The following is a 24466-nucleotide window of genomic DNA, read 5'->3' as shown; positions in this document are numbered from 1 at the left end:
ATTTAAGGATGCTGGGCTGAAGGAAAAAATGAATACGTGTTCACCATAGTGTTGGCTGTCTCTTTCATTGTCTGCTCTCATTGCTCGATCTATTGATCAATCTGTGCTATGAGTCTTTGAATATCTGCTCTCAATATTGTTCCAGATCGAAAACATGTCCACGCAAGTAGAAGTAAGAGATGAAAGTTCTTTCAAGGGCGCGATAATGGATGTCAGGAGAGATGAATCCTCAACAAATTGGTAATTTCCTCGAAAGCGTTAAGATTCTCAATGTGAAATATGCAAGTAGGCGTTGCTTTGAAAGTATTTGTGTAAAATCATTGCTGTTGTTGCGGTCAGTGGCCGGTATTTTTGCAGTTAATTTCAACAAATAACTATCGGCTGGGCGAAAATCGAAAATATATCTATTTCCGCCGCGGAAGGATATTAGGATAAGGTACATGAATTTAAAATTATTTCCTCAGATATTCCATATCACCTGTCGTGACATGTATATCACAGGTCACCAAATCGTAATATGTGAGTTTGTACGGCGTTAAAATTCAAATAATACGAAATTACATTTAAGTCTGAAAAAGCTTGGCTGTTGTGTTTTGCTGTGTTTTCATTGGCTTCTCGGAGCTCCCGAAAGCCGTTTGAGCCGTTAACATTGTATCTCTCAGCGGCTGGTAAAGGTGCAGTATTATTGTATAGTATAAGTTATTGTTTCGTTAAGCACATGTTAAGTCAAAAGTCTGGTTTATTGAGATCACTGTCTGGATTCACTCGAAGGAAAGTTTGTAAAGATCAATTGGTGTGTACATTATGTAACAGGGAATAATTTCATCAACACGTGCTAATGACACAACAAACAATTCATCCTCTCCTCTTAAACAAAAAAAAAATATTATAGTGTCAATTATTTTTTATGAGACTAATAAAAAAAGAGAAAATTGTTAAATCACTGTTCAATTATCTCCTCACACAGTCCTTTTTAATTTCTTTAAGGGTGACTCTCTTAAAGATCATGATATTCAATTTTCATCTTAAAGATAGATTTTTTGCTCTTCTATATATCTTCTATCTTAATTCTCTTGGCAAATACAGTGTAGGTTACAAATATGAAATAGAATGGAGAAATTTAACTTTCCTAAACTTAAATTTTGCTGATTCAAACTTTTCACAGTTCCGTTGTGCTTGAAACTCAGTGGTGAGATAGTGAATTTTGCAGATCATTCAAAACCTCCTAATTGGATACAATTGTAGTTATAAATGATGACCCTTTACATTTATAATGTGATGAATTGCGATCATAAGCTTCTATTACTGCAGTAATTAACCTGATCAAGGGCACATTAAGTTAAGCTACTTTAAGCACTTATCCCAACGTGGGATTTTGCCCAAGTTCAGAGGAATAAATTGCAAAATTGGCCCATACTCACAGGCTGTTCTGTGTACTGATCAGTGAAAGTTCCAAGCATTTGGCTACAATCCAGTTTCTGTTCCACTTGTGCATGCATGAAAAGTGAAAGTTGTGACATTTGACTAACATGGCCATATTCATTGAACATGTCATCAATGAAATTATGTTAAATAATAATAATAATAATAATAATAATAATAATAACAATAATAATGATGATAATAATAATAATAGTAATAATAATAATAATAATAATAGTAATAATAATAACAATAATAATAATAATAATAATAATAATAACAATAATAATAATAAATGTTAGGAACAAACCATAAAATGAGATAGCTGTCTTAATTTTATTGGATGGTAACAATTACACAACAATATTAATGTCTTCTGACCAGCGCATGTTGATTGTTTCACATGACATGTAATTCTAATTAAAGTATTATGTTTTAGTGGCACACAGATAAAATACTGTTAATAGTAATAACTGATAATGATTCTGACAAAGACACTAATGCAATAAATAACTGAGAGGTGATCCTGTGAGCCAACAAGCATGAGCATACAAATTGCTCCGTACTCAGCTACAAAAGGTAACTTTCTCTAATCTTTGATGGGGAGGTAGAGAGGTGGTAAGTCATTAAATTGCACTCTGCTGCTTTACATTAATTTTAAACGTGTAATGAAATGTGACAAGATTAAAATGCATTTTCAGTAATGAGTTTTGCAAATATGTAATTGTCAGTGGCCATTTGTGGGAGGCAATACTGTTTTCCAGTGACCACCAGATTGAACTTCCCAGACCCGGCACCCTCCAACCCGCTCCCCCAAAGAAAAAGAAATGGCACAAAACTTCAGGATTGCTCTCATTTACAATAATGTCTGTAGGTGCTGTTGCTATCTTAATGTAATATTAAGTACTCTATTAATAGTACAGTATACGGGCAGCACATTGAGGATGTCACCTAGTTGCTGTTGCTATCTAAGAATGTTATTACTCTGCAGGATGCTGGCTGCACACTGGGAAAGCAACCCAAATGTTATCTACTTTAAAGCAAAAGGAAATGGTGGTGCAAACGAAATGGCAAGTCATCTGCAAGATAACGAAGTGATGTATGCTCTAGGTGAGGTTAATAAGTAACTTACAATGACTGTCATAACCATGTCAACAAGCTGACATTTTGTTCAGGCATCACCTAATGATTTTATTGCAATTGTTCAAAGTAATTTGTACGTCTGTGGAGGTATGTTGGTGTAGTGGTTATTTAGTGTCTCTGACTTTCATGAGACTTTCGTTCAGAGGACCATGGGGTTGGAGGTATCTTCATTGTGGTGTTATATCCTTAAACAAGAAACTGTGATCCATAGGTGTATAAATGGGTACCGTTAACAATGATACTGCTCCAGGGGGTAACCCGGCGAAGGTCTGGCATCCGGGGGCGGGGGGAGTGTACCAATCCTCCAGCACTGGCTGTGAGGGCCACTATGGCTTGTGGTGTGACCTATAGACTGTACCTTTCCTTTCTCAGAACCATATAAAAGAAAAACAATTAATTCATGAAAAGTCCTGGATTTGTAAGCCATGTATTTCCTTGGGCTCAATAGTTGCATGCATTTAATTTCCTTGAAATTTCTGCAGCCCCTAAGTTCTTCTAAATGAAATATTAGTGCCTTCCCGCAAAACTAATTTAGATACCTTTTTGTCTATAAGGTTGGTGTACACGTACACATTTTCCCTGGCATTGATAGACTTAGCACATGACAATAGTTTTATTATTATGTGTATATTCAATTACTTACTTTTAACATCAATGAGTGAATGAAGAGTGAATGAAGATAATCACACTGTAATAGCCAGAGTCAGTTTTCCAGCTGTGAATGCTAGCAAGATTTGAACCTGGAACTTTTCGATAAGTGACATGTAAAATGATTAGTAAACAGCGCCAATGTAGCATTATCCCACTGAGGAAATTCAGGGGTCATACTCCCAAAGAAAATCACACTTTCATTTCATTGTAATTTTCATCAAGTACACATTACTTTTTCAGTCCGTTTGGAAGAGTTGGTAGATACCTATATGGAGAAAACTGTCAAATTTGTTTATGTTCACTGGATTGGAGAAAGTGTCCCATTCACCAAGAAGGGCAAGTTTGGTGTGGTGCATGGAAGTGTCGCAGAGCACTTTGAGGTTTGATGTCAAAGTCCTACAAACTGAATATTTATTGTATATAAGTATAACTTTTTTTCTTTGAAGATGCTAATAAATATATAGTACATAAACATTTCACAATTGTGCGATCCCTTGCATATTGTAATTTATTATATAAACACCAGTGAAATACCAGGTGAGCTTTCGTGCGGAAACGTGATATCTTCACACGTGAAAATAACAACGTTGCTATGGTTACATAATAAATAGCGCCTTTCGCAGTGAAAATGAGATGGTTTGGTATTTCATTCATGTTTATATAATAAATAGAATATTACATGGCCGCTTGGAGATACGAAATTTCTCTTCTCGTGTTGAAAAATATTTCACTCGTTCCCTGCGCTCACGCGTGAAATATTTCTCATTACACATGAAGAGAAATTTCGCATCTCCAAGCGGCCATGTAATATCCACTATTTATTAAGCAGCTGTTTATTCAATGTATATTCTAAACACCAAAAACATTTTATTTGCCAACACAAGTTATCAATGAATGAATACTATTATCATTGGTTTTTAGTCAAGCAGATATTTGCATGGGTACATAGTGCATAACTGTACCCTTCTGGAAGGTTATTCTTGTCATCATCATCATCATTATCATCATCATCATCATTATTGCTATTCAGAAGATGTTGTATACACTGTACTCTAAATATTTTACTCAACTGCTATTACTTCCTTTTATGTAGCTGTAATTGTGTTCATAATATTATTCCCCTAATGTGTTACCCCTTCATCTCAAACCGTGCAGTTTGATTCAAAGGTGATCAAGTCAGCTGATCAAGTCAAGTGACTGATGGAGGAGAGGAATGAAAGTGGGGGGGGGGGGGGGGGTGTGGTAGAGGATGGGGAGGAGGACTCAGTGAGAGATGACTGGAGAGAGCCTGGGAGGACAGGAACAGATAAATAACCAACTGACTAAGTGAACTAAAGAATGAATGAATGGTCTTCCAGTCAATAAAAGGAGGCAATAAAAGAAATGCCCAGATACATGGATGTACATGCAGTACAGACAATCAAAGTAATGGGCAGATAATCATAAAAAAGGGACAAAACATGGGCCTGAATTAGTATTTATCTGATTGTTTGTAATGTTATTTTCAGCCAAACCATTGTGTAATAGAGACATCACATAGGGGAGAAGTAACAGAGGAAGACATGTTAAAACTTTTGTCAGACACAAGGTAACTTTCCGATAGGCAAACATTATTCTATGGCTTGCAACTTGATTCTTCCCTATAACAATATGAGTGCACTCAATGACTGCTGAATTTCAAAAATACTTGTCAGTATGCTATTTTACCTTTATTTATAATTTACTTATCAGTTTATTTGTTTTAAGTTGCCTTTTTTTTTTTTACACCTGCTAGTCTGAATATTCCACCGTCTACTTGTTCTAGCCATGAATGGCTGCTGACTTACAGCTGTATGCTATCTTTGGCTTCTTGCTAAGAACTCAGTAACTGCTGTTACTATATTTGCGTTCTTTCTTTTCATTCAACTCCTCCTGCTCCCCTCTCTCCTTCCTCCCTCCTTTCATCTCTCTCTCCCTCCATTCCCCTTCTTTCCTTTCTCCCTCCCTCCCTTCCCTCTTTCCCACCCTTCCTCTGCCTTTCTCACTTCCTACCTCCCTCTATCCCTCTTTTGCTTGGTTGCTTGCTTATTACCCTCCCTGGCCCTTCCTCCCTTCTCCCCCCCCCCCCACCTACTGTTTTCCTCCCTCCCTCCCTCCATCCCTTTCTTCCTTTCCTCTCCCACCCTCCTTCACTGCCTCTTTCACCGGGACCCTCCCTCTATCCCCCTTTTTTCCTGCCCACTTGCTTATTTCCCTCTTTCCCTCCCTTCTTCCTTCCTTCCTTCCTTCCTTCCTTCCTTCCTTCCTTCCTTCCTTCCTTCCTTCCTTCCTTCCTTCCTTCCTTCCTTCCTTCCTTCCTTCCTTCCTTCCTTCCTTCCTTCCTTCCTTCCTTCCTTCCTTCCTTCCTTTTTTCCTTCCTTCCTTCCTTCCTTCCTGTATTCCTAACTTACTTAGATTTCTTTCCCTCCTTTCTTTCTACAATAATTATTATTTCTTAGTCATTTGTTAATATGTTTTTCTTGCTAAAAATATTTTGTTCATCCCTCTTTCTTGAAAATACAGTGGAAGAACAAACAAAGTGCTTGATGTTACAGATGCAGCACAAAGACAGGTTAGTCCAAAGTGATGATTTATGATTACTTTAACATGAAGAACCTTGCAAAGGCATTCTTATTCGGGCCAAAAAATACTAACAGATTTTTTTAATACTAATTGGACGATGTCACATAACTTCTCTTTTAATTATGGTCTTTCTTTTTCAAAATTTATTCTTAAACCACCATCATCACGATGTGATCATTGTCATTGTTATAGTTGTCATCATTGTCATCATCATAATTAGGCGACTGGGGTAACATCCTCTTATCACAGATAGATTATCACGTGATATCATTGGACCAACAAAGTCATTTGGAGGGTATCAAGCGATAGCTGTAGTGTGAAATTTCTTTGTCTTTTCCAAAATATAGCGTGCTTGCTTGAGAAGTTATTTGGGGGGAAATTAAACCAATAAATGCCTTTCTAGTTTCCTGGTACGTTGGATAATGTAATCCTTATATGGAATTTTGTCCCTGGATTTTACAGTTGCCCTTAAAGTTTTGCTTCAACGCCAACTCTTCATTTATAGGACAAACGCTCGCCCTCAAGCGTTATCCTCTGATAAACCGCCCTCCTGGAGGGGTTTATTTACTAAATATATTGTTTTAGGAACACGTACGTTCTTAAAATAATAATTATTATTCTCTTTACCTAAAGTGTGCTATTTACTTACACTTTGTTTAGCACTTTGATTATCAGACTTGGTCTTTTCGTATCTTTTTACCGTTTCATCATGGTTTTTCTTGTGTTAGGATCGTGGTTTTACGAGCAGCAGTAATGTGATCAAAACTGGAAAAGTGGCAGCTAGTTTCCAAACTCCTGGTTCCGGTAAGAAAAATTACACGAGCATTACTGGAGTCAATAGAGTGATTTAGAATAATGTTTACGACTAACTCAATTCTAAATCACTCTGCTGTGTGCGTCCTAATCACCCCCTGACCAAAGGAAAGACTACATAAAGACAACACAAGATAATTGCTTGCACCAACTTGCTATCGTTTATTTTTCCTTGACTTCAGTCTTCTTTCATTTTGCATGTAACAGATGAGCTAACGGTAACTAAGAATCGTTAGTTTTCGCTTTGGCCGGGCATTTTTCTTTTACTTATCACAGGTCACAACAACAGTTCACTGTGATAATTGTGTGTAAACAAGCTAAACATGATCTCCGCTGACCGGGTTTACTTCTTTTTTGACGTCTAAAGGAAGAGGAGAATAGCTAATCGCCCTCCCCGCGTCTCTTGTGGTGCTTTTTGCGCTTTTCAAGTCTCTGATGGGAGACTAGCAAGCAGCAGACTTTCGCTGCTGTCTAAGCTTTACCTGCTAGTCGAATTTGTTCCCGGTTTTACAGTTTGTCGTTTAATTACATGTATAACTCTAAAACATAACTAATCATCCTTATCAACCACAAACACAAATTGACCAACCAGAACTCCAAGCAAAATGTGTACGTAAAGACGTTGTTTTTCGGAAATTGCGTGCGTCTAATAAACTTGCGATTATATATTATTTATTTATTTATTTATTTTTCTGCTTGTTTCTTGTTCTTCTTCTTGTTCTTGTTGTTCAGTGTTTAGTGGAAAAAGTATGTTCCCAGCGGACTCCCATTACCCAAGTAGCTGTTCAAAATACGCTTCCAGTGTACTTCTAGTATACTTGTAGTGATGGTAGCGTACTTTGATGTCAAAAAGTGCTCTGGCTTATTTTTGTTGTTTTGTTTGCTTAACTTGCAGTCGCTGTCAACATTGATGCTGCCGTAACCGACGCGATAGCAGAAGTACGAAATGATGATACACCAACAGATTGGTAAAGTGAAAATGAGGCGTAGTTTGACTGCTCCTCCGACCTTCGTTACTCTAGCTTGAAATGCACGTGAAGAAATTCTTTCCATAGCTAGAGCTACATATATCAGTTCATAGACGAATTCTCTGTTTTCCTGTCTGCAAATTTTTAAACGCTACCCTGGCGATGTTACCTGTGATAGCCACAACGAATTACAGCAGGTTTTATTGTAGAGTACGGCTTTGCGGGCTTTCTGCGAAATGGGGCGCACAAAATTGTACTTACTTTCTGAAATGAAATATTCGAAAGCAACAGTGAAAATAAGATTGAGATGACCACCGCTCTGCACCTCGAAATTTATAGCCTGTTAATGTTTCAATTGCCTTTCTCTTCTTCGTTTGTTTGTGTTCGTATTCTGTACTTTCTTGAGTTGCTTCTGAACAGACTGTGCGAAGAAGTTGAAATACCTTTTGGGGCCCACTTTCTTGGGCCCCTTTCTTGGTAAAAGGTCCCCCTAAAATTACAGAAGGGGATCTAGTTGGCTCTTATTGGCCAATTTCTAAAATAGCCCTGTCACAGTATAAATACAATAGACTCCAACCTCGTCCCCACGGTCTGTGCGATATTCAAAATGACGGTACGGAGAAGACCTTGGGATATGCTGCAAAATATTCCGCTAATCGTGTATTATTTTGTCACGTGACACACTTGATTTTCTCAGTTGCCTTCGGTACACTCTTGCCGGGATCAAATATGGCCCTTACCCTCAGAAAGAAAGCGAGCGCCATATTTGATCCCGGCCAGAGTGTACCGAAGCCGAAAATCAAGTGTGTGACGGGACAAAACATCTACGATTCGTGGAGTATTTTGCAGCGTGTCTCAGGGTCTTCTCCGCGCGTACCGTCATTTTCAATATCGCGAAGACTCTGAGGACGAGGTTTGGCTGTGTCGATGTTTCCCGCGAATTTGCTGTTCAAATTATAGCCTACCGGTACTTGCGAATCGCACAGGCCGTGCCCCAGTGGAATTCTACCTTGATGCACTCTGTATTATCTTTAAGGTGTGTTGGTTCCTATGGTGACAAGAATGTCAAGAAGCCCATTATGCTGATTGGAAAGGGAACAGATGGACTGAAGGGAATTCGCGGACTGCTGGAAAGTGACATTGCAGCCTATGCGCTACTTAGAGTGGTAAGTTTACATAAACTCCGCTTGTAGCCCTGCCAAAACTGAGCACCAAAATCCAATTCAGGAAAAAACCCATCGGACAGGCCGGATATTCTTTGCAATAAAAATATATTACTGCTCATACTTCTTACAGTTTAGTGTCTTAAATTAGAGGCATCTTGTGAAGTACCGTTATCTAACAAATAAATTTTAAAAAAATCTTGAATCTGATAGTTTCTTCTGATAGCTATGTTTGGTAAGATATGTGGTGACATTTGAGATCCATGCCATCATGTTTGTTAAATATGAAATTGTTGGGTTGTGAAACAGTTGTTGTTAGAACTCGAAGAAATTCAAAGGTTCCTATTTTCCCTATTTTTAGCCGCTGTTATTCCTTTTTTCATATTTTCTGGGTGCCTTGGATCACTTGATGCCCTGCCATCCTCATTTGCTGGCAGTTTTGTTCGCACTGAGGCAAAGGTTCGGAGCCCGTTTAAGGTCGTATACTAATAACACAATAGTCTATACCATCTATAACCACTGCTGCCGTTATCGGGAGCGAATCTTTTTCGCTCCTGTATCGCTTGGTTCGTTAAATTGAAAGGGTTCCAGAATGCAGAGCAGGAGGTGTACGGATCTTGAATTGTAGTGAAAACAGTGGCTAGTAAATAAATAAATGAACGAACGAACGAACGGACGGACGGACAGACGGACACTGGAAAAAAAGAATAACGATTTTGATGGTCTTCCAGTTAACGTTGTCGGGTTTTAACCCTCAAGCTTACGCGACAAAACGGCAAAGCTAATATGGGTAGCTTAAGTCTTTTGAAATCCGTCCGACATTTTACGGTTCTCTGTGCGATAGGCGGAATGAGAGAAATTGTCCTAAACATGCACCTCTGTGATTTATGTTCTGAAGAGACGCGCAATAGCTAAGTTTGGTAAATTTATTAAGCTTGCGGTCGTGTTGCGTAGGATTTTTGATCCGAGAACGTTAATACATTGTACCGAAGAAGATGGCTACTGGTAGATTTACCGGCCATTATTCTTAGTGTACGAAAACCCTAAAAACGCTCGTAAAAGTGCACAGAAAAGTTCTAAAGACTTCAAAACTAGCAAACACAGTGTGGTTAGTACAAGGACGCATTTGTCAAAAATAGGGCTTCCCATCTGTCTATTTCCTGTGTTAGGTTCGAAAGGTATTGTCGTTAAATGTACAGCCGCCATCTTCTTTTCGGTACGGTGGATTGAAATAGCTTTCAAAAATCATTAATTAATAAGCCCGTTGTCCTATCAAATGGTCGATAATACATCACGTGCAGTGACTATATCGAGAAACCTCCTACTTATTAGTATGCGTTATTTTATCAGCTTATAAAACACTCCTTATTTTAGTATGCGGTGTTTTATCAGCTGATAAAACACTCCTCATTAGTTTGCGGTGTTTTTCTTGTATGCTAATTTCCAACGTTCACAAAAGCATAATAATTGTTATGAACTTTATTGACATACGCTTTTCCAGGAATGTTTTTGAAGCCGTTCAAAGAACTCGCAGCACGTGTTTTATCGGGTTTAAACCCGTTTTTTTTAACATTACATATATACCCAGGCCCATGGGCACTTCATTCTAGATGTAACGTTGACGAAAAGTCTCGTATCTCTTCTAACACTTTTATTTCTCTTTTTCATTGCCAGCAAGATGTAGTTGATGAGATAACAACGGTAAAGTTTGTGTTTATATCATGGGTAGGCGAAAACGTCAAACCAATGGCTAAGGGAAAGATTAGCACGTATAAGGCAACCATTGACAAGGCCTTCCACGTATCCTTTATTACCTGTTATCACAATGCCGTGTAAGGTGTCAATCATGATATCTTACTTCATGATTTGTCTAACAATTGTGTCATTTTTATGGCGATTGTGCCTACCGATTGTGTATTGAACAGCGAACTTAATAATCAGGGATGACGACGTCAACGAAAGCAAAATTAAAAAAAATTGAATTCTCGACTACCCTGAATAACTTTGCGCTATTCCAACACATTTATTTTGTAAGTGTAATGTGTCCGAACTATGCAGGAGATTAAGTCGTAGTGGCTGCTTTAAAGTTCAGAAAGAGAAAAGAAAATTGTTCAGCATGCGTTCATGTTCTGCATAAAACCTTAAATCTGATCATTATACGCTGCTGTTTTCCCGAGGACGGTGAAGAAATTTACCTCGAGAGTTCGTGATTGGTTTCGTGGGAACTAAATTAAGACGCTATCATTTGAATACATAGCAGTTAATGAACTCCAGGGATTGGTACATTTCGACCTTTCTTGCTGGGGTTAATGATTTGAGGAAATTTTTGATCCTCGTTGACATATACATCCGACTGGACATTGTGCCCTCAAAGGTCTGCTGCGGAACCGATCGTCTGTTGTGTTGTTTGTATTGGCCATGGGCATCCTTGCTTTTGGGAATTACAAAGTTCTCCGTTAGCCCTATTGGGCTTAAGTGTTATGTGCAAGAAATACACAATGGCATACAAACACAATGCTAGCGTACATGTAATAAACTGGTTTGCATTTCTCTGATATCTGCATGCTGCTTTGTAGTCGCTGGTCTTCTGATCTGGAATAGGGCCAAAAGAATGACTTGGCTGAGTGATCTGACTGACACAAGAGTCGCTGTTCATTATAAAGAGGGAATCTTGTTTCTTTCTCTCGTGACCGTGGCAAATAGTCACGGTAACCATTTTATCCTCAGTTAAATCAATCCTTGACTTTTGTTTCAGCCTGCGCATGTGCAAATCTATGCAACCGCTTTAGGGGAAGTGTCAGAAGATGCGATCATGTCCAAGGTGCAAACCGCAAGTGGGTCGAAGTCACATGTCAAATAGTGCGTTACGCCGGAGAAAAATGGGTCTACAGTGAATTATGTACCCACAGTTTGATTTTTTTGGTTTGTTGTTGTTTGTTTCTTTTTTTTTTGTTTTGTTTTCGTTTTTTTTATTTTTGCAAACAAGAATGGATGTTAAAAATGGGGAACCAATCTAGGGTTTGTGTGAGTTCACATGAGTGCGTTTAGTGGGGGTTAGAGGGTGTGTTTCGTGTGTGTTGTTAGCAAGCTGTTCACGAAAAATAAATTTTAGCTATTTTTAGGAAGAGGTAGGATGGTTGTGCAGGAAAAATTATTTAATTTTTCCATCACTGTAGGTAGTATATCTGATTGCTAGTTTGCGCTACTGGCGGTAAGCTAGCGGGATGGTTGTTACAATGGCGACTCCGTATACGCACCGTTTTTTCCTTTTTGTCGACACAATCTAAAATGCTTCACTTGCCTTGTAGGGAATCTTTGTTATAAAGTATTTGAAATTGACTGGGCTTAAATAACGAGAGAAATTTTACACGAAAAAGAAGATAGAATTTCAAAAGAAAAAAAAAATAAATATCACGAGTGTGCTGGTCTCTTACTCTAGAAAAGTAGGTTAATAATCCCAAAGTAAGCGTATTTTGTGGAAAACAGTTAAAAGGGAAGAGTCACGGGGATTTTGACCTTTTTTTGGTGAAAATGGTGCAACAATAGAAAGATTTAGAATCGCGTTTACGGCAAACGTGAGATTCGCGTTTATGTTTTCTTGAAAAAGTTAGTAGAGTCAACTCCCTTTATTGCGGACACCCTCGGGACCGCGCCAGTTAGTGTCCCTAATAGCGGGAATTTATTTCAGTCAAACGTCTGTAATTTATGTTTCCGGGAATTTAGCTGCTGTTCGTGTCATCCGGGTGTCCGTAATAGCGAGGTGTCCGCAAGGCGAGAGTTGACTTAACATGGCTGACAATAGTGCAAAATAATTCTGCTAACTCAAAACAACTCAATTACACTGGGAAACTGAAAACAGCGTGCGATAAATGGAGGGCAACATGGTTACGTGTTCATTTCTGCCGTTTGCCGTAAACGTAAGGAAATCAGAGAGAAAAATCAGCGGAATGAAATAAACTCGTGCTCTGTTCAAGCGCATTTTGGTGAAGAAGATGCGAAAATCTAGCCGTGCGGTCTCCATCTATGGCCAGAAACAATCAGGACAGTTTTCTAGTAGTACACTGGTGTGGTACCTGTTAGCTTTCTGTTAATGCAAATCTTCGTGACACTTTCCCTTAACCTCTCAAATGTTGAGTTCGAGTAAGACTCTTTTAAGAAGGAGAATGGACACCAAGGGTCGCAAATGATTGATTGGAGATTTTTCAATGGTCCACTTTGGACAGGATTCGATATAGGGCGGCCGGCGGCCATAATGGAGATACAGAACAATAAAAGGTGTCTGCATAAAAATAAAATTTCTTAAAGGAAATTAAAATCATTCTGCTTAGCTCCTCCAGTGTGACCTCCGTGGAAATACTATTATGACTATTAGTTTGGAGTAAAAAAAGATGGAAATTAGCCTCGCGGGATTAGCAATCCATTTTATTGAAGTTCCTGAAATTAACGTTTTTTACCAGAAATTACTGCAACTCAAGGACGGTGCCTACTAATACAGTCGAATTTCTTTATTACGGACACCAAGGGGACAGGAATAAGTGTCCGCATTATAGAGGTGTCCGTTTTAGAGAGGTAGGCTTTATATGGATTTAGGTGTCTCAGGGACCAAGTGAACTGTCCGTAATAGAGAGGTGTCCGTATTAAAGAGGTGTCCGTAAGGAGAGGTTCCACTGTACCGACGTATATTTTGCGCGGTTTATGACTTTGCGGGAAAAGCGGATCTTAGCAAGGGCTATTGGAATCCAAAAAGAAAATTGGGGGTAAACACGCATTTTCTAGAGATGATTAAGCAACAATAATTCTTAAAAAGCACCACAATGCAAAAAAATGTATGCGATTTTTCCCCAAATTAAAGCTTAATTATCTCTGAAAAATGCGTTGTTTCCCCAATTTTCTTTCCGGTTCTAATAACTCTTCTCAAGTTCTGCTTATCCCGTGTAGCTATAAACCGCGCAAAAATATCTGTTTTGTCAGGCACCGCCATTAAGAAAGCCGACTTTCTCGTACCATCCCGAGATGCGCAGAACGTATGCGCAGTAGCAAAAATAGGTACCGTCCTTAAATGAACGCGAATTTTTGTAGTTAGTCTTATTAATTACCTAGAACGTTAGGTACTAACGAAACCAGCCATGAGGCTAGAACTAAAAGCAGACAGTGAAAATTTAGAACCTGAAAGTTGTTATTCTTAGTGACATTTTTTTAATTCTCGTAAAGAGATCGCGGGGAACTTCCGTAAATATTAAAGGAAGTTGTTTCAATTTTAACATCTCAATATTTTACTGAATTAAGCAAAAGTCGAATAATGAACTTGGGAGATAAAACGTGTAGGATTGTGGTAGAACGCTAAATTTAAATGTACAGTAAATTTTATCTATTTTACAGAGAAGTACTGAGAGACAGTTTTGAGGAGAAATGATCCATTCTGTGCAGGGTCTCCATGTTTACTGTGTATAGAAGAATAGTATCAAAACTACTGATCTACGTATTTGATAAAAATTGTAAACTATCTATAGTCATAAATCAAATAACAATCAATAGCAACCCATTTGAAGTTGTTGTATGTATTTGTTATTGGGAACCTTTGGATGTAAAGTACGAGTACAAGATTGAGTACGTGTACGACTTTCAAATTTCAAACCAGTAACGTGACCAGAACTCTCGATCTTTTCCAGTTAGTATTAGAGTATCTACAGTCTGGACAAAACGTGCTAAGAAAACTGTGAATTTTGCCCTTTTATTTCAGTCTTCCTTAAGGAAAACACCGCCTGGAGAGTAGCAAACCTTCACCTCCCCCTCCCCCTCACTATGTTGTTTTAAAGGCCAGACAAGTGGAGGGGGAGGAGGAGGTGGAGGGGAGTTATTGACTTATCACTGTAGCTGCCGAATTTGTAGATCGACTAAAAGTTTCTTAACAGTTTTGTCCACGATTGTACTTCAATGTCCCTCATTAAATGAGGGAAAGTATCCCACTTTTTAGCTGTTATCTGTATACACTCGATTGGAAAAAGGTCAGAAAGGACACCCGTATTATAAACCATGAACTATAAGACCCACCAGCTCTCTGGCAAGCGTTTGACCATTGTGCTATGTGCAACCTTTTTGTTAGAAAAATAGATTTATATATTTCTTGCATACAAAACACGAATTATGCGAAAACTAATTCGATCACCCCATAATTCCGCCAGGTCGCAACTTTTTTTTTTTAATCGAGTTTAAAACAACACGAGATGTTTGCCTTGATAGCATTTGAATTTTTTTAACGATTGAACTCACTCGCTCAATTAATCACCAGGCCCCAGTTGTTCAAAGAGCGGATAACTTTATCCAGTGGATAAGTTGCTATCCAGCGGATAAAATGTACTCCAGCCAAGGCTTTTGGCATGTTTTCACACAATCCCATACTTAGACCAGACAGACACTTCTACTTTATACACAAATTATAGGGCTATAGGAAATCATAGGAAATTCTTGTACAAATTTTATCTGCCGCATAGCGACCTATGCACTGGATAAAGTTATCCACTCTTTGAACAACTGGGGCCAGAATGATTTTTACTCGCATCGATTTTCATCGATTAGCCAAAGTAAAATTTCAGAGATTTTGCTGTGGTGATATCTTCATCAGATTTACCTTCGCCTTCCGCGCTTCATTTTAGTAGTTTGGGTTTCGGATGCTTGTGAATAGATTTGCGATGTTGAACTAAGAATTAATAACGCAACCCTCATTTTCAGGATCACTGAGAGCTAAGCATACCAGACGACAGTTGTCAATTGATCGATTGGAAACGCTTCCAGCCTTGTCTTTTGTGTCAGTTGTGGTTTAGGTCCTAGTCCGTTCGTTGTAAATTCACTAAGTAACTTTTTCAATTCTGACAGTGACACTTCCATCGAGTTAGGAAATGCCGCACAAAAGCAGCTCCCTCTCAGTGTGATAGGAGACAAAGGAATGGCATATCGTCTTAGGTTTTCAAGTTCTTAATTCACAGCCATAATTCTGGCTCAAATCCCACCACAGATCCTTTAGTTATTGTCATTGCCCAACTTTGAAGCATTTGAACATATTGTACCGGCTTTAATTTCTGTGTAATTTCTTTGAGAACAAAGCTTCAAAACATCAATCTGAATCATTTAAGGAAGGCTCACATAAGAAGCAGAAAAAAAAGGCATTAATGTCGCATTTCAGCGACACTTGGAAGGTACTATACTTCGCGTATGCGTACCAATGCATGCCCACGGCAACTAAACATAGGTCCGCTATTTTTTCAGCCATAATCTTGTGAGATCTAGGGCGTTACTTAAAACGGGGCAGTCATCGTTCTGACTGCCGTTAATGGACCTTAAGCAGAGACGACGACGACGCCGACGAAAACGAAACTTAAAAAAGTACCTTCGCGTCTTCTGAATAAATTCGCGATGATTTATACTCTCTCAGTTTTGTGCAATGTAGCCGAACTATCGAGGAGCTAACGTTGTAGGGGCGCCTTTAAAGTTCAGAAAGAGAAAGGAAAATTAATCATCATGCGTTCACGTTCTCCATAAAACCTTAAATTTGGTCATTTCACCTTATTGTTTTGCCGAGGACGACAAAGAAATGTACCAAAGTGTATAACGCACGTGCAGAGCCAGTGTTTTGCTTATTAAAACTATTGTTTTTTGACGTTCTCGTTGACGTCGTCGTCGTCGCTGCATAAGGTCCCTTTAGGTTGCGAAGGCCTTTTCCCTTTATGTTATCGAAACCATTCTTTCAAACGAGGATCTTGGTCTAATAATGACTTTCATGGAAGTTGCGATGAAAGTCGATGACTGTGTACGAGAGTTATATTTAACGTATTTGGTTCTTATCCAGCTTGAATTTATTCAAGAACACAGATTATTAATTATAGGGAAGTTTCCGTCTTAGACATCGAAATATCGAAAGACACGGAAGCTTGAAACGATCGGTATCAATCAACCGGAAGGCTTTAGATTGTGTGTCGGTTGATGTTTCCAAAGACATCACGGATTTCGCGGTATCAAATTTCTTTTCTCGTATCAAATGTCATTAAGCAGGAAGTATCACGTTTCCTCGTGGTTCGATAAAAAAAAAGTGTCCTCAGTTCCAGCTAGTTTGTAGGAAATGAATTACGTCAGTCTTTTTAAAACCGGAAAGTCAGTGATAATTCCGATACCAACTCTCTACCTGTTTTTATCATGATCAGTATTTATAACCAAGTTTGTTTTAGAATCCAGTTCTCGTTCGGATGAGGAAGAACGGAGCGGGAAGACTTTCAGTTCACGGAACGTGATAAAGGATAATGGTAAATGTCGTCATGGCACGATTTCACATCCATTTTTGGAGCAATTGTTTTATATCGGTTAAATTATTAACATTTGCAAGTTGTAATGTAATTCCTGAGTTGGTAATGGCTTCTCGTGGAAACTGTTTGCCAAACCATTGTTATTGGGCCTCTAACTAGGTCTAATTATAATATATTCATTAAATAACATATTTCGAGTCGACAACAGTAACCATAGCTTTCTTTCTTAAAATGTATGAAGTGCCTTTTCTTTTTTTTTTTTCTTTTTTTTCTTTTGATATTCATGACAGGGTCATTGCTGACTAAGAGTAGTTTCCATTTATCAGACTGACTGACCGGCTAGACCGAATGTCTATAAATCAAAGGCGTCATTCTGAAGGGATGGTGCTGAAAAATCTTGAAAAATGATCACTCCGAATTGAAGAAATCCGATCTGGTTTCTTAAGAATTTAATTGTATTATTATTGTGTTTTCATCGCTGTTCTCGTTTGGCTGAACGTTATCAATCGTATCATTTTCAGTCGGCTTCGTAGCGGCGGATGCAAGCTATGGATATTTGATTATGAAATAAAATATTGGTTTTATTCATACATAGGCCTGTTTAGGCTTCGAAATAGATACGCATGGCAGTCTGGAAAGGGCTTTTGTCCTCAAAGAAAAATATTTCACACGACTTTTGTTATTCACGATGTGATCTTTTGTGAGAAAAATAATAATGCTTGGACGAAGAAATGTCCATTTTTTTTTTCCATCCGACTAACATAATTGTCGATTATGCATAATTTAGGTAAATTTGCAAATAACTCCAATTCGAGGAATTTTACAGCGAGCAGAGTTTACGAAAATGCCCAACAGTGTGATTCTTACCGCTAGGATAACAGATTTAAGATATTTAATTATCGTCTTCTTAAAACTGATCGAAGATAAGGAGTGGATAACCTATTCCGGAGAGTTGCTGTTAATGCATTCTTCACTCTATTTTGTGCTGTTAATTTTAGCTCAAATATATCCTGTAGGTTCATGGTTGTGTTCGAACTGAACACAACGAATTACACTGATATATCCTCTCGGAGTGCTCAGTCCGAAATTTCCAGGAAAAAAAAAATAAAAAGAATTCTTCCGAACGTTTTTTGTCTGAAATTTGTCGCCCGATAATTATAAGGTTAACTGATTTTCAGGGTTAAGGTAGAAAAAGGAAAGCGAGAAAAACGACGGCAACAAAAGCAAAACTCTGCAATGTCCACTGTAAGACTTCCATCCGTTTATTCATTAGTTTCATGATAGTAAGTAATTAGTTAGTAAAATCCTTTATTTAAACACGGTGAGAATAAAAGCATTACATGCTTGAGGGGTCGTGTATAACTAGCTATTACCTAATTAACCTACAAAAAGAAATGCATAAAATACATCGAATGGATAATCTTATGCATTTCTTTCCTTTTAGTCAACGCTAATTTCTACTTAAATTCGCACTGTGTTATGAACAATTAAAAGGGAAGTTGAATATCACTAGCTTGAAGAAGGCAGAAAACATGAACTAGACTAGTTACGGGTATCGAATTTCCTGTTACACTTCCGATTCAGCGCGCTGAATGCACTGCAGAAGGAACTCACTTTCTTTCACAGAGCCGCGTTCCTTTTCGCCAGCTGGCCAAAAGGAACGCGGCTCTCGTAACCGAAATGGAACGCCGGTTAGTTATCACGCATGAGTAACGCTGATCAGTCAAAAGCACTAAATAAAGGCTACGACAGGAAGTCTGAGTTAAGTTGCCATTTATGTACGTCTAATGGAAGGAAGGGATTTTTTTTCCATGAAGACGAACGACTTCCTGCTCACTTTGTTCTTACTGTGCGCGATTTCGTGTATCGTTAATTGAAGGTATTGATGAGTTAATCTTTCATTAGGGCGAATGGTATAAAATGCAAATTCTGCTTTTGATCATGAAAGGAATGTCATTGAAGATCGCGTGTGCTAAGATATATGAATTCAATAAACGAATTGACGTCAAAATTCTGTACAAGAAAATCTTTCCTACAATATAATTATACAGACCTCACATGAACTTGTCATAAAACCTCGTTTGTTGCTATAGGAACAAATGTTGATTAGCAACTATGTCAACCGCAAAGCATAAATGCATGTTCACTCGACGTGGATACTGCCAAATTTAGTTAACTGCAAAGGAAAGGGAATTTTATTTTAATTGACTGTTTGCTATCTTGTGGACTAATAATTCTAATGGACAGGATTCTATTCGTCTATTTCGGGTTAGCAAATTAATTATTATTTCCAACTGATTGATCAAGCCCAGAGTCCACGAAGTGCTCTTAAAAATTTCTTCATGATCAATGCAACGAAACCTTGATATTTTGTCTAGAACGGTGATTTGTTGGATCTAATTATTTGATAATTTTTTTGATTTGATGATATTTATGGTCATTTGTGGTAGCCACATGATACGTTTGCGTGTCTCTCCCTGACTCTTACCACTACATGCATGTAGTAGTCCTATTTGTAAGACTTTGCATAGCTACCGTGCCAAAATGCTTTACTCAAAATTTAGTTGGAGGATGCAAAATATCTTTCAAAGTAATCATGCCTGGATTCAAGAGAAAACAAACAGTAGAGCGCACAAGTTGTATAAATTGAAACTTCGAACAAACTGTTATGAAATGGTTCAGCTGCAAATTAAATAAGCTTAGATTTAGACACAGCTATATTATATCAAGTAATAACAAGGCAGGCCCAGAGCTGAGTCAGCTGAGTTACCAAAGGGAAGTTTCTCACGAGCAGACCTAACTAGGGTATCGATACTGAGTTATAAAATGTTTAGTTAAAACGGTTAAACCAGCCGGTTCAAACATGAAAACTTCGGGTCAGAATCGTTTCATGTCGCTGACACAACATGAAGCATTTAATTAAAGAGGTTTTATTGTGTGTATGGTAATTTCCTAGTCCCATTATTAGTGACGGTCAAGCATGCATGAAGTGAACTGATTGAAAACATTACGATGATCACGAGGAACTCGAGTATGGGAAGTTCTAACTTCAAGCGGATCTGTTGGCAATGTTACGTCACTCAGCAGGGCTAAGCCACGTGCAAAAATAAGAACAGTTATCCACTTGATTCCATCCCACTTTAAAAAGGGTTTAATTAAACATATCACCAATTCGTAAAGCAAAATAAACAGACATACTACTTACACGAGAAAGTGATATCTTATGGTGGCAGAATGTTTTCACGGGAGAATCACTTTGTCTATGTAATGACGTCTGTGCACACAAACGAAAAAAAAAAAACTCGGTGAAAAGTGCAACAAATTTATATTTTAACAAAAACTAAATTGAACTTTAAAACTGTGTCGAACCTCGAGCCTAAAAGGATGCGACAGTTATTAAAAACAATGCAACGGAACATCTAAAATAGAACTGGGAACTGTTATTAATGAGCGAGTGAATTCGCGATCGTAAGCTTAAAATCCGCATCCTTAGGTAAAAGAGGAAGATAACTCCCAAAAATTATGCAATCCTTTGCATAATTATCCTTTGGTTAATATGCAACTTCTAAAATGAACACAACGTGTAATCCTCTAAATATATTTCTAATCGCTCCTGCTACGTACCATATAAAAGAGAGTGCTTTCTGGGCAGTGCTACATTGAAGGAGTTTAAGCCTCTGAAAGAAAAAAGGAGAAGAGAGCCTTCGCTGAGTTTTTTGAGTCAGCCCGACTGAGTTACCTTTTCTCTGTGGAGTTATACAAAAAATGGCTAGCTTCAAATCAAAGGTAGGGAATTTTTACTCTTTTTGCTAAAATGTTCACTCTTGTTCTTCAGGCCCTTTCTTCCATCAAACAAATCTTCAAGTCATTTTCTATCCCTTCTTACAGAAGATATACAACTATAACAATTCTATAAAAAAATCTATAATTCTTACCATATGGTACAGTAGAAGTTATTGACAATTTTTTTTTCTAATTCTTGTCAATAATCCCAGTTACCACACACCCTGTTCTTAAAAGGTAGAACAAGTTGCACTGATTTCTGATTACGTGTTGTTTCCAATGCTTGTATAAAACAAGACAATAATATCAATTAAATCTGAATGTATGTACAAACGTTTTCAGCTACTTAGAGAATTTTTACACAGATCATGATCACATTTAAAGTCAAATGACCAAACGTCTAACAAATTTCCCTCCAGAGCCAAAACGTGACTCATAAAATGTGGTTCAATTATGAGTTTGTGGATAAAACCTAGAATGAGCGCGACCATTCGCATTCATTCTATTGAGCATGCTCTTCCTGTTATTGTTTCCTTTTCCGTTTCCCTTTTTCCTTTTTTTGTTTTGTTTTTGCAAAACTGCTAAGTAATATGTGTTGCGCCTAATGCACTGCAATTCTTAAAATCTCTTGTACGATACGCAATTGCTTTAATTAAAAGCCCAACTCCACTGTTCTGTAACCACGCCTTCCCTTGGTTCTGTAGCTAATTGTGAACAGGGCTGAAGGTTTTGGCTTGAAGCTTATGTCATTACAAACCTAGCTGTAAAATGTACGAATTTCTCACTAGTTGTATTAACAACAATATACTCCTAATTCCCAGCTTATTCATTGAGTGTCCTATACTGGGAAATGGAAAATAAGTCTTTGAAAGCTACGAGCTTTATGATGTCTAATTGTCCAAACCTTAGTGACTAATATACTCAGGCTGGATTCAAAGCAATCATTTGCCTTGTTATTTTCTATTATCAGAATATCCTCTACACAGCCCTTGTGGTTTTTGCATTTCTCTTCTCGATGTATGGAAATTCTGAAAGCAAACCGACAAGTTCTACACTGCAAGTTCAACCAAAAGACACAGACCCCAAAGAAAGCGACGCCACGCATGGCCCAAATGAAGATACCACTGAACGGGGTGGACTGATGGATCGCAGCCTCGAATACCAGGATGATTTTGCCATTCAGGACCTGGAAGAAGGCAGAGTCAAGAGAGAAGCTCCAACTCAGCCCCCTAACCTCTGTGTGATAGGCGAGAAGATGAAGCTAATCGACCGTCAGACGGTGATCCTAACGGTAACTTGCGCGCCGTATTGTAAAGAAATCAAACGGGTGTTTTTCTTAAAAGATAGAGAGGATCCCCTGACATTTGTGGTAGATTGCAAAAAGTAGCGGGAATTGGTGAACACCATGTAAATATGTGCAAGCTTTATAAAATTTTACCATACTGTTAATAGTGTGAAGGAAGTTGTAAAACGAAAAATTATTTATCGCCGAGATCGTATTTTAGCAGTAAAGTTATGCTAACCAGCTAATTGTACAACGAAAACAGTGTTGGAAAATAAAGTATTTATGGAAGCGTCAAAGTTGACATATCGTAGTTATTTGAATACACATGAAAATGAACATCAGTATATCAACCAAAATGCTTAAACTGTATCTTTGTAGTCCCCTTGTGAAGCAAAAGAATACTCAGTACAAAAACCAGCGGATTTACAGGCTTGACGCCCTTTGGCCCCAAATTGATCCAACGTCAAGACTCAACACAATTTAACATCATTGGATTCATTCGGCCAATCTGACGATACTTCAGCCCTGGACTATCACCTTAGGTCCTCTGGGGCCAAATTCACGAAGATCTCCTAAGTTAAGATGAATCTTGAGGATGGTGCCTCCTTGGTAACCTCTTTATTACGGACACCAAGGGGACAGGGATAAGTGTCCGCATTATAGAGGTGTCCGTTTTAGAGAGGTAGGCTTTGTATGGATTTCGGTCTCTCAGGGACCAAGTAAACTGTCCGTAATAGAGAGGTGTCCGTAAGGAGAGGTTCCACTACACAGTTATATTTTGCGCATTTCATGACTACATGGGAAAAGCAGATCTTAGCAAGGGATATTGGGATACAAAAACAAACTGGAGGTATAACCACGCATTATCCTGAGATAATTAACCAACAGTTCCTCTAGGAAGCCTTAAAAAAAAACTAACAATTTATGGAGTTTTTTCCCTAATTGAAGCTTAATTATTTCTGAAAAAGGCGTGGTTACCCTCAATTTCTTTTTGGATTCTTCTCAATCTTGCACCCAGAGTGGATCACGCTTATTGGTCAGCGGGTGGGCGCCGGGAGAGACTCTGAGGAACAGGAATTTTATTACCGCAGGATTTCTGCTGTAAAACAATACAAGCTGTTACAGGACAGCCAATCAAAAAAAAAACCGAATATACATTTTTTCGAATTCCCCAGAGGCTCTCCTGGCAAAAAACCGCTGGCCCTGAGGACACTGGGTACGAGATTGGATTCTTCTCCTTCTTCTTCCTTTTTATCATCATCATCATCATCATCATCATCATCATCATCATCATCATCATCATTCTCGACATTATTATTATTATTATTATTATTATCATTATTATTATTATTTTTATGACAGCAAACTGTAAATCAATCAGGTTTTAATAGAATCAAACTGTTTCTAGTAGATTTTATTCTTGTAAATAACATTATTATTATTATTATTATTGTTCTTCTTCTTCTTATTATTATTATTATGATCATCATCATCATCATCATCATCATCATCATCATTATCATCGTCGTCGTTATTATTATTATTATTATTATTATTATTATTATTATTATTATTATTATTATTATTATTATCATTTATTTTGGAGCGGGGATTATGATAGCCCTTCCTAACATTTTATTTTTCAACATAGTCATATAAACTGCACAAAATACCTTTGAATTAGTAAGCATCGACATCATATCATCTCAGACCATCCCGAGATACGCAGTACGTATGCGCACACCAAAAGGAGGCACCTGCCTCAAACCGTCCTTAACATCGTTTGACACGTTCGGCCACTCTACTCCGCAATCTGTTGATGCTTTTTGTTTTATTTAAGTTTTTTGTGAGCCTCTGAGTTTACGAAATCATTTTACGGTTTTCTAAAAAATGAATTTGCAGTAAGTGGAGACTGATTGGCCGTGACTGTATGCCCAGTGTTTAGTGTTTGAATACGTGACCTATTTGACTTAAAGAAAATCCAAAACGTGATTAATAACTCACAGATTCACAAAAAACAAACAAACAAAGAAAACAAACAAACAAACAAAAAACTTACCATCTTTAAGCTTTCGAATTGAGAACCTTATATTCAATGGAGTTTTCTTATGCCCCATTCACACCAAGGATTAAACACGTTTAAAAGCTGTTAAGTTAAACACAGTTTAAAATTTGTATCCTTCATAAGAGCTGCTTTCGGATTTTTGTCGACTACAGATTTAGCACAAATGAAAGCATAAGATAAAGTTTACTTGAATCCTTTGTCAAAGTCAGTGGTTCAGCTTTCTGTTGAAAATTTTCATTTTGTTAAACCTGGTTTAATTAAACATGTTTTGTTGGTGT

The 24466-nt window shown here is 37.9% G+C and overlaps 2 protein-coding genes and 1 long non-coding RNA gene across 4 annotated transcripts in view; 2 read left to right on the top strand and 1 right to left on the bottom strand.

Moving 5' to 3' along the window:
- Positions 1-11736, top strand: part of LOC146478978 (uncharacterized) — an 11879-nt gene extending 143 nt beyond the window's left edge. The window contains exons 1-11 of one of the 2 annotated variants that reach the window (XM_085111183.1): positions 26-50; positions 146-240; positions 2414-2532; positions 3457-3596; positions 4725-4804; positions 5758-5806; positions 6546-6621; positions 7526-7598; positions 8635-8764; positions 10436-10561; positions 11517-11736. In XM_085111183.1, coding sequence (XP_084967309.1) covers positions 155-240; positions 2414-2532; positions 3457-3596; positions 4725-4804; positions 5758-5806; positions 6546-6621; positions 7526-7598; positions 8635-8764; positions 10436-10561; positions 11517-11621 — 984 coding nt within the window. In that variant the 5' untranslated portion in view covers positions 26-50; positions 146-154 and the 3' untranslated portion in view covers positions 11622-11736. Of the gene's footprint in view, positions 1-25; positions 51-145; positions 241-2413; positions 2533-3456; positions 3597-4724; positions 4805-5757; positions 5807-6545; positions 6622-7525; positions 7599-8634; positions 8765-10435; positions 10562-11516 lie in introns of those variants that run through there. The other variant, XM_085111182.1, reaches the window with a different exon arrangement.
- A 733-nt stretch (positions 11737-12469) lies between these two features.
- LOC146478977 (uncharacterized) lies at positions 12470-13566 on the bottom strand. Its single transcript, XR_014864978.1, has 2 exons — positions 13430-13566; positions 12470-12582 (listed from the first exon to the last, which is right to left on the bottom strand). It is a non-coding gene; the product is annotated as an uncharacterized LOC146478977 (long non-coding RNA).
- Positions 13567-20719: 7153 nt separating this feature from the next.
- On the top strand, positions 20720-22419 carry LOC146478976 (uncharacterized). Its single transcript, XM_085111144.1, has 2 exons — positions 20720-20841; positions 21809-22419. Exons 1-2 carry the CDS (start codon positions 20821-20823, stop codon positions 22223-22225), a joined length of 438 nt encoding a protein of 145 aa, XP_084967270.1. The 5' UTR covers positions 20720-20820; the 3' UTR covers positions 22226-22419.
- The last annotated feature ends 2047 nt before the right edge of the window (positions 22420-24466 follow it).

This window comes from Pavona decussata, unplaced genomic scaffold (genome assembly GCF_977016875.1).
Source record: "Pavona decussata unplaced genomic scaffold, jaPavDecu1.1 SCAFFOLD_61, whole genome shotgun sequence".
Lineage (NCBI taxonomy): Eukaryota > Metazoa > Cnidaria > Anthozoa > Scleractinia > Agariciidae > Pavona > Pavona decussata.
This window is presented reverse-complemented; position numbering and strand designations above follow the sequence as displayed.